Genomic DNA, 9,604 nt, shown 5'->3' on the forward strand with positions numbered 1-9,604 from the left:
GTGTGTGTGATAGATAGATAGATAGATAGATAGATAGATAGATAGATAGATAGATAGATAGATAGATAGATAGATAGATAGATAGATAGATAGATAGATAGATAGATAGATAGATAGATAGATAGATAGATAGATAGATAGATAGATAGATAGATAGATAGATAGATAGATAGATAGATAGATAGATAGATAGATAGATAGATAGATAGATAGATAGATAGATAGATAGATAGATAGATAGATACCTCCTCTTTGGTCTTCTTAGAGATGACTCTGAGCCAGTCTCCTATCATACTGAGAACAGCAGCAAAGTACGCCAGCCCCACCAGGATCCAGAACCACACCACAGGCTTGTAGTAGTCCAGATACTCAATCTCTGATCCACCTGGAGAGGACACAAACGAAACACACAGAAACACACAGACACAAACACACACAGACACACACACACACACACACACACACACACACACACACACACACACACACACACACACACACACACACACACACACACACACACACACAAACCCTTACTTTCTCTCTTTATCTCTCTGTCTAACCAGGTCCTTGTTCTAGTTCTGACCCTGCAGTAAATTCTATCTATGTTCTGTCTCCGTCCCTACTTCCCTGAGTGATTGGGGAAAGTGGGACAGAGGCAGGACACTTTTCTCACTGATAGCTGCGGTTAAATCATTCCTTCTATACGGTCTCTCCCTTCTTACTGTAGCTCACTTCATGTGTGCCGACTGCTGCAGCCTTCAACTGGTCTCTAGAAGATATTCATATCTTCATGAAACAAATCTGTGTAAATAAAGAATTACTAAAAAAGTGTGTGTGTGCGCGTGCGTACATGTACTTAAGCATACACATTTCAAGTTAGGACTTGAATGACGATCTTCGTGATAATTTACCTGCGACAAAGTCCCCAAAACCAATGGTTGTCAAGGTGATAACGACAAAGTAAAGGGACTCCAGAGCGCTCCAGCCCTCAATGTGTTTAAAGATGGCCGCCGGCAGCGCCACGAAGAGCAGACAGCCGAACAGGATGAAGAGAACGGTGGAGATGACGCGGATCTTAGTCTGACTAACATCCCACTGCTACAGTGGGAGGGCGGGAGAAAGGGAAAGAGAGATCTTTATTAATACAGTATTTAACCCTAATTTCACCATGTAAATTCCAAGGTTATTATAGTTTTGTGTTTATCTGAAATTCAGTTTAGTTTCAGTTAGTTTTCAGATCCACTAGTTTTTATTTAGTTGAAGTTTCATAAAAACATTTCTCTTTGGTTTGTTATATTATTTAGTTTCAGTTTTAGTTTTAGTGTTAGGGACAGAAAGAAGCCTATGCGGGGGAGGCTAGGAGACAACTATGTATTGTACAGTATAAGTTTGGTGTTTTTGTGAATGTCAATTCTTGCCATTGTGAGGCACTAATGCATAACGTGATGGGTCAGGTTTAAAGGTATACTCAGCCAGATGAATGTAGATGCATGAAGTAAACAGTAGTATTGGGTCAATTTCTGCAACAACCAGGAGCGTTGAAACTTCTCCACTGTTTTGGTCCCGTAGCTACCACCTTGTAGCAGTGTGAAGCGCACCCGTGCACATGCGCAAAACTCTATGTGACTGTATGCTTGTGGCAACATCATCTCGCTGAGTCTACTTTTAAATTATAAAGTAAATCTCAATGTGACCTGCCAGATTCCGAAGCCTGAAAATCCCATTAGAAAAAAATCTTGAAAACTCCATTAGATTTTATTTATTTTTTACAACTGCACATAATTCATTATGCTTTTATTTTAGATAGTTTTGGAGTCAAATAGTTTCAGTATAGTTTCAGTTTTTCAAACGGGTTTGTTAATGACTTTATTTCAGTTTACAAAATGTTTTTTTTTATGTTTAAGTTTAAGTTAAAAAAATGTTTTACTATAATAACCTTGGTGAGTTGACTGAGACCACATTTCTTATATACAGCAACGACTTGGGGAAGAGTTGCCAGGTTAGCCAACTGGAATCTAGGGAGGATTAGGAGGTGGCCATGATGAACGGTATGAGGGGCAGATTGGACCATAGGAAGTGAATAGCTACTGTATTCTCAATGCACCAGACCTCTCTTCCAATTATTCCTGGCAATACACTAGGGTGTTATTAACTGTAATGAACTGTCATTTCACAACCTTCATCTGGGTTAGACTGATAGACAGGCCTCTACTCTTCTGGGATAAAGAAGTAATTAAGAGTGGCCTCACACATGTAAGGATGCACACACACACACACACACACACACCTCCTCTACATGGACTCACCACGAACATCTTCTCGACCCTGGCGGTGGCCTTCCCAAAGATTGTTCCCAGTTGGTCTCCTACTCCAGCCAGTAGGAAGCCAAACAGAGGGATCCCCAGCAAGGCATAAATTATACAGAAGATACGCCCTCCCTCCGTATGAGGGGAGATGTTCCCAAAACCTGGAGGGACGGAAGAAAAAAGGCCTCTTAAAAAAGAACACTTTGCCATTTTAAAGCAAATTTCCTGCAATTATACATTTTGCCATGACGCTGAGAGAAAATGCTGCAGTTTTAAAGTAACTGTCCAGTGAAAAACTAACTTTTAAAAGTTCATATTCTGTTAACTCATACCCAAATAAAATTGTTGACTGATTCTATACTTATATTTGTGGCCAAAGCATAAATTGGAGAAAAAACATCTAAAAAAAACCCGCCTCAAACAGACCGTTTCAGAAATGCTTGCTATTTCCTCATTGAGGATGATGTCATCCTCCTGAAGAGGATGAGCTGGCCAGTCAGCAGACTACTCGCATGAATATTTTTAATGACCAGTATACAGTGCCTTGCAAAAGTATTCATCCCCCTTGGCGTTTTTCCTATTTTGTTGCATTACAACCTGTAATTGAATTGGATTTCATGTAATGGACATACACAAAATAGTCCAAATTGGTGAAGTGAAATTAAAAAAATAACTTGTGTAAAAAAATTCATTAAAATTAAAAACGGAAAAGTGGTGCGTGCATATGTATTCACCCCCTTTGCTATGAAGCCCCTAAATAAGATCTGGTGCAACCAATTACTTTCAGAAGTCACATAATTTGTTAAATAAAGTCTACCTGTGTACAATCTAAGTGTCAAATGATCTGTCACATGATCTCAGTATATATACACCTGTTCTGAAAGGCCCCATAGCCTGCAACACCACTAAGCAAGGGGTACCACCAAGCAAGCGGCACCATGAAGACCAAGGAGCTCTCCAAACAGGTCAGGGACAAAGTTGTGGAGAAGTACAGATCAGGGCTGGGTTATAAAAAAATATCAGGAGCTTTGAACATCCCACGGAGCACCATTAAATCCATTGTTAAAAAAATGGAAAGAATATGGCACAATAAACCTGCCAAGAGAGGGCCGCCCACCAAAACTCACGGACCAGGCAAGGAGGGCATTAATCAGAGAGGCAATAAAGAGACCAAAAATAACCCTGAAGGAGCTGCAAATCTCCACAGTGGAGATTGGCGTATCTGTCCATAGGATCACTTTAAGCCGTTCACTCCACAGAGCTGGGCTTTACAGAAGAGTAGCCAGAAAAAAAGCCATTGCTTGAAGAACAAAATAAGCAAACACATTTGGTGTTCACCAAAAGGCATGTGGGAGACTCTCCAAATATATGGAAGAAGGTACTCTGGTCAGATGAGACTAAAATGTAGCTTTTGGCCATCAAGGAAAACGCTATGTCTGGCGCAAACCCAAGCATGATGGTGGCAGCATCATGCTGTGGGGATGTTTTTCATTGGCAGGGAGTTCGAAATTGGTCAGAATTGAAGGAATGATGGATGGCGCTAAATGCACGGAAATTCTTGAGGGAAACCTGTTTCAGTCTTCCAGAGATTTGAGACTGGGACGGAGGTTCACCTTCCAGCAGGACAATGACCCTAAGCATACTGCTAAAGCAACACGTGAGTGGTTTAGCATTGTAATGTCGACTGTACTGAGAGGTTAAATTAGATTTCGTACACATCATACTACACACACACACACACACACACACACACACACACACACACACACACACACACACACACACACAAACACAGCACACACACACACACCCTCACCGATGGTAGTGATGACGGTCCCCGCGAAGAAGAAGGAGGAGCTTAGGTCCCAGAGACTGCTGTGATTGGTCAGAGTCCCTGCTGGGTTCACCCCTGAACGGATCGCTGACACCACTTGCTGTGGATGACACACACACATAAGCCATGTGTGAAAATTTTACGTTTTTTTGTCTGTGAAATTTCGAAAATTGAGTATGCCCGAATGTTATACTCATTTCGGTTTTTGATCTAATAGAATTTGCTGCATGCGAGAGGAAGGGAATTATTTTATCAGACCCAAGTGTGTTTCACAACAGTTGGTAATAAGCTGAGGGGCACACTGTACCAAAACGGATGAATGGCAGGTAACAACAACATTGTGCATAAGATGATGAATTCTCAGTATGGGTGAGCCTAGTATGTTTAAGTGATAATGCCTGAGAACCCGGTGTTTGGAGGATATATTGGCACGGGTGTTGTTATATTGGCAAACTGTGCCAATATATCCTCCAAATACCAGCATGGAGGGCATTATCACTTTTATACAATGGGTTACCAACATATTCAAATAATGATTGACATATTTTAATTCTAAATGTTATTTGATTAATTAATTCATACTATTTCATCCTTCCACAAGATATTGTCCCGAAACAAATCTAGGGTTGCTACGGCTGGTCGTTCGTTCTATTGGCTCGGTTGCCAGAGACGCGACACAGTCGTTTAGTCTTTTTGTTCTGTATCTATTTGGCCATCTATTCGTTCTTTACCATTCGGCCATCAGATTTGCCACCAATGCTCCTTATAGGACACATCACTGCACTCGATATTCCTCTGTAAACTGGTCATTTCTGTATACCCGTCGCAAGACCCACTGGTTGATGCTTATTTATAAAAACCCTTTTAGGCCTCACTCCCTCCTATCTGAGATACCTACTGCAGCCCTCATCCTCCACATACAACACCCGTTTTGCCAGTCACATTCTGTTATAGGTCTCCAAAGCACACACATCCCTGGGTCGCTCCTCTTTTCAGGTCGCTGCAGCTAGTGACTGGAACGAGCTGCAACAAACTCTCAAACTGGACAGTTTTATCTCAATCTCTTCTTTCAAAGACTCAATCATGGACACTCTTACTGACAGTTGTGACTGCTTTGTGTGATGTATTGTTGTCTCTACTTTCTTGACTTTTGTGCTGTTGACTGTGCCCAATAATGTTTGTACCATGTTTTGTGCTGCTACCATGTTGTATTTCTACCATGATGTTGTTATGTTGCTACCATGGTGTGTTGTCATGTGTTGTTGCCTTGCTATGTTGTTGTCTTAGGTCTCTCTTTATGTACTGTAATTTCCAGACTATTAAGCGCACCTGAATATAAGCCGCACCCACTGAATTAAAAAATATATATTATTTTGAACATAAATAAGCCGCACATGTCTATAAGCCGCAGGTGCCTACCGGTACATTGAAACAAATGAACTTTACACAGGCTTTAACGAAACACGGCTTGTAACAAAAATAAATAGGCTTTAACGAAACACAGCTTGTAACAAAAATAAATAGGCTTTAACGAAACACGGCTTGTAACAAAAAATAAAAAATTAGCAGTAAGCTTTAGTTGTCTTTTTGCACTGAGTCAATTCCTCACGCTGCTGTTTCCAACGTCTTATCATCGACTCATTAAGACCAAGCTCCTGTGCAGCAGCTCTATTTCCTTTTCCAACAGCCAGATCAATCGCCTTCAACTTGAAAGCTGCATCATATGCATTTCTCTGTGTCTTTGCCATGATGAGGGTGACAAAATGACTACCGTAATCAGAATGATGGGAAGTTTGAGAGCGCTCGATTTAATCTAAACAGTAAACAAAAAAGTTGTTTGATCTTAACCCGTTCGGCAATTTCATTGGTCTAATGAAAGCTTCATGCCGCCAAAAAACTGAGCACGTCAAATAATGTTTTTTTGGAAGAAAAAAAATTGAAAGTGGGAAAAATCCATAAATTAGCCGCGTCATTGTTTAAGCCGCGAGGTTCAAAGCCTGGGAAAAAAGTTGCGGTTTATAGTCCGGAATTTACGGGGGGGGGGTAGTGTAGGTGTGTGTGTGTGTGTGTGTCTCTCTTGTTGTGATGTGTGTTTTGTCCTATATTTATATTGTATTTATTTATTTATTTTAATCCCAAGGCCCTGTCCCCGCAGAAGGTCTTTTGCCTTTAGGCCGTCATTGTAAATAAGAATTTGTTCTTAACTGACTTGCCTAGTTAAATAAAGGTTAAATATAAAAAATACAAATCTATGGACATGACACAGTTGTTTGTTCTAAATGTTCCATTGCCAAACTGGCTGGCAACGTTCTTATCCCTTGCTTGCTAGCTAGCCAACTACGGCGAACTTACAGTTACGTCAAACAGTGCAGACAGAATAACAACAGTAGTTGCATTTGTTTAAGCTGTTTTCTAGTGACATTTATTTCGATACATCCATAACAATGCGCTAATGAGGCACGATTTCGCCTGGCATAGAAAATGTGCTCTCTCGTTAGGACACTGTTGTTCAGAGGAGCTAGCCAACAACACAGCTAACACAATCACTTCAAACTGAAGATGGAAAGACTGCTAACTCACTGCACTTTGTTTCGTTTTACCCTTTTTCAATTGACATCTCTTTGTATATATCCATAAATTCTTGATTTCGACTGGCTGAGAAATGCTGCCTGCCTCTCTCTCTCGCCCGGAGTCCCAACCCTACACGTTCATTACTATGGGACAGTTGGAGATCGACTTTGAATATTGAAACAATGTTGCAAATGTTGGAGAGACAGACAGCAAGGTTTATACAAAAAAATAAATGCAAGATAATGTCTAGATGCGTTTTATAGTTGAGATCAAGTTTATAACTTTCCTGCCTGGGCTGATGAGACAGTAGATTGCGCAGTCAGATGGAACAGAGGAAATAGGCAATTTAACGTCATAGATTTAGCCAGTGGAAACTTGTGGAATAGACACCGGCTGGAATGCACTTATAACCAATCAGCATTCAGGATTAGACCCACCTATTGTATAATGATGTTTACTGCACACATTTTTATTAAACAGTCAAATCTAAATAGTATGTAGTATGTTCAGTACACAGCATGTTGTTTTGTTAGTAGTAGGCAAGACAGATTTCAGACATGGCCATTCACACACACGCACACACACACACACACACACACACACACACACAGACACACACACATTTGACTTCACACAACAGACAGGGTTGGGTTAGATTGTTGACAACATGTGAACTATATTTTATCTCCAATGTTTATTTAAAACATAAATACATTTGCACAATGAGCACTTGCTGTCTCTCAAATACATCGTTACAGTTTTTGGGTAGCTAGCAAATTTTTTGCCATATTAGCATTTATATGAAATCACCAGTAGTTCATATCTCATGCTGAGATCATTATGAGGGATGTTTTCTGATGCAACACCAGCATCGACAGCTGAGATACATTCTCAATGAGTCACTCTGGCTATAAACATGATCCTACACACACACATGCTCACACAAGTCTGCACAAAAGTGCAGAAGGTGTACAGAGAAAGCGGTGAAAGCGAGGGAGGAGAAAGCTCTGCTTTGAAGAGATACGGGAGTCCTTCCATGTGCACATGCGCAAACACACATAGTAACAATGTTACCTTGACCAATTCCTCCAGATGGCTGTGGTTGACACAGGTGTGTGTGGAGAGGAACTCTAGTTTCTGATTCAAGATGGCCAGGCGCTGAGCACTGGAGCAAGAGAGAGAGAGAGAGAGACAGAGAGAGAGAGAGAAGGAAGACAGGATGAGAAAGAGATAAGGGGGGGGGGGGGGGGGATCTAGGAGAGACCACGGCTGGTTATCTCACAGGTTAGTTGTCACAGTGCTTATTACTCCCAATCTGGAGGGTGGCATGTGTAATCATTTTAAGATTAAAAAGTATGAATTCTTTTAAAGAACTCAGCCACCTGGTCAATTAATGTTAGCATGACAAAATATAGTGTTTTTCATAGGTGACAGTAAAAAATACGTGTTTTCTTGGTATTTTCTTTTGAAATGTTTGAATTACGTGAGTATAAATGAAGAAATATGTTTGTTGAAATCAGGAAAGGGAGAGCTACATTTCAAACCTATTTCTGAGTTGCTACAGTAGGTCAATCCATGTGGTAACTAGCATCTTAATGAGCATTGGGGGGATGGCAGGGGTTGGGGATGGTTGTCACTATGTTGGGCTCCAGGGTGGCGCAGCGGTGTAAGGCACTGCATCTCAGTGCTAGAGGTGTCACTACAGACCCTGGTTCGATTCCAGGCTGTATCATAACCGGCCGTCATTGGGAGTCCCATAGGGCCCAGCGTCGTCCGGGTTAGGGTTTGGCCGGGGTAGGCCGTCATTGTAAATAAGCATTTTTCTTAACTGACTTGCAAAGTTATCTGGGTTTGTTGCCTCACACACACATTTTGCTGTCAAACACCCGCACATGTACACAGGCATGTGCAAACACGCATACACACACAAATCTACTCAAAATGTCATATGTTGTTCTCACGGTATAAAATGCTGAATTTTGTTAGCAATATTGTTTGATCAAAGAAAGGCTTGGCTATTTCTAAGACTCGGTTTGCTATATTGCTTCACTTTCTGTTACAAAAGGAATAAGCTACAAACATTGTGACAACCAACTCTATACTGTGTGACAACCAACCCCGCGATGGGGCTAGTTATCACAAGTGGACAGAATGTGTTTTAATGACTTATAACTCCATGTTGAAATAAGATGTGAGGATAAAAAGGGTCCCTATTTCAACCCAACATGTTGGTCTTTGTATTAATGTTGAAAAGAGTCTTGCAAGATAAACTGGTGCTGAGAAATACACACGAGAGTAAAAAGTGTGACAACCAACCCCGGTCTCCCCTACCTCTCGTGGGGTTGTTCCAGGGCCCTGAACACGGCAGCTCCCACCACCAGGTAGAGAACCACCAGGAGGAAAATGGCCAACACCGTCTTCCACTTCATCACCGTGGCGATGGCCTGACACTCCTCTCTAGGGCTCAGCGTGATTGACTTGGCGGAGAAGGAAAGGCAGGGCTTGCTGTTGTGAGTGGCGGATTTTGGATCCAGTAGGTTAGGTGCTGCCACTGTTTGAGGTTGGGGGTGTGGTGGGAGGTCAGGGAGGTCAGGGAGGTCAGGGAGCAGAGATTATTAGTTGATTGGTTCATTGATAGTGTATTGTTAAAAGTATGTTCTTTCATTTCCTGTTAAAAACTCAGCTAGTTCATACTTTAAGTCTCATTGATATCACATCATCATACACATGCCTTAAGGGAAAGCACAAATTGGGCAGAGCCATGTGGCTAGTGAGTCATTTTTGTGTGTGCATTTTCCTTATGTTATGCTCCGGTGCTGTGTACAGTAGATCTGACACGTGATCTTCAGCAGAATGAAAACCCATTTGCTGGTTATGTTAGAAATGTATC

The 9,604-nt window shown here is 41.3% G+C and overlaps 1 protein-coding gene across 1 annotated transcript; it reads right to left on the reverse strand.

The window, feature by feature from the left end:
* Positions 1–520: 520 nt before the first annotated feature.
* On the reverse strand, positions 521–4,564 carry LOC106603213 (potassium channel subfamily K member 2). Its single transcript, XM_082960180.1, has 3 exons — positions 4,126–4,564; positions 2,310–2,470; positions 521–1,101 (listed from the first exon to the last, which is right to left on the reverse strand). Exons 1-3 carry the CDS (start codon positions 4,262–4,264, stop codon positions 880–882), a joined length of 522 nt encoding a protein of 173 aa, XP_082816306.1. The 5' UTR covers positions 4,265–4,564; the 3' UTR covers positions 521–879.
* Between the last annotated feature and the right edge of the window lie 5,040 nt (positions 4,565–9,604).

The sequence above is a fragment of the Salmo salar genome, chromosome 01 (genome assembly GCF_965601325.2).
Source record: "Salmo salar chromosome 01, fSalSal1, whole genome shotgun sequence".
NCBI classification, from domain to species: domain Eukaryota; kingdom Metazoa; phylum Chordata; class Actinopteri; order Salmoniformes; family Salmonidae; genus Salmo; species Salmo salar.

What these genes read in the sequence shown, in the direction of transcription:
- LOC106603213 (XM_082960180.1), bottom strand. Translation starts at nt 4,264, where the DNA reads ATGTGTGTGTGTCATCCACAGCAAGTGGTGTCAGCGATCCGTTCAGGG. An exon ending in GACCGTCATCACTACCATCG is followed by an intron (nt 2,471 to 4,125) that starts GTGAGGGTGTGT and finishes CCGTCCCTCCAG; the next exon opens with GTTTTGGGAACATCTCCCCT. An exon ending in GGGTCGAGAAGATGTTCGTG is followed by an intron (nt 1,102 to 2,309) that starts GTGAGTCCATGT and finishes CTCCCACTGTAG; the next exon opens with CAGTGGGATGTTAGTCAGAC.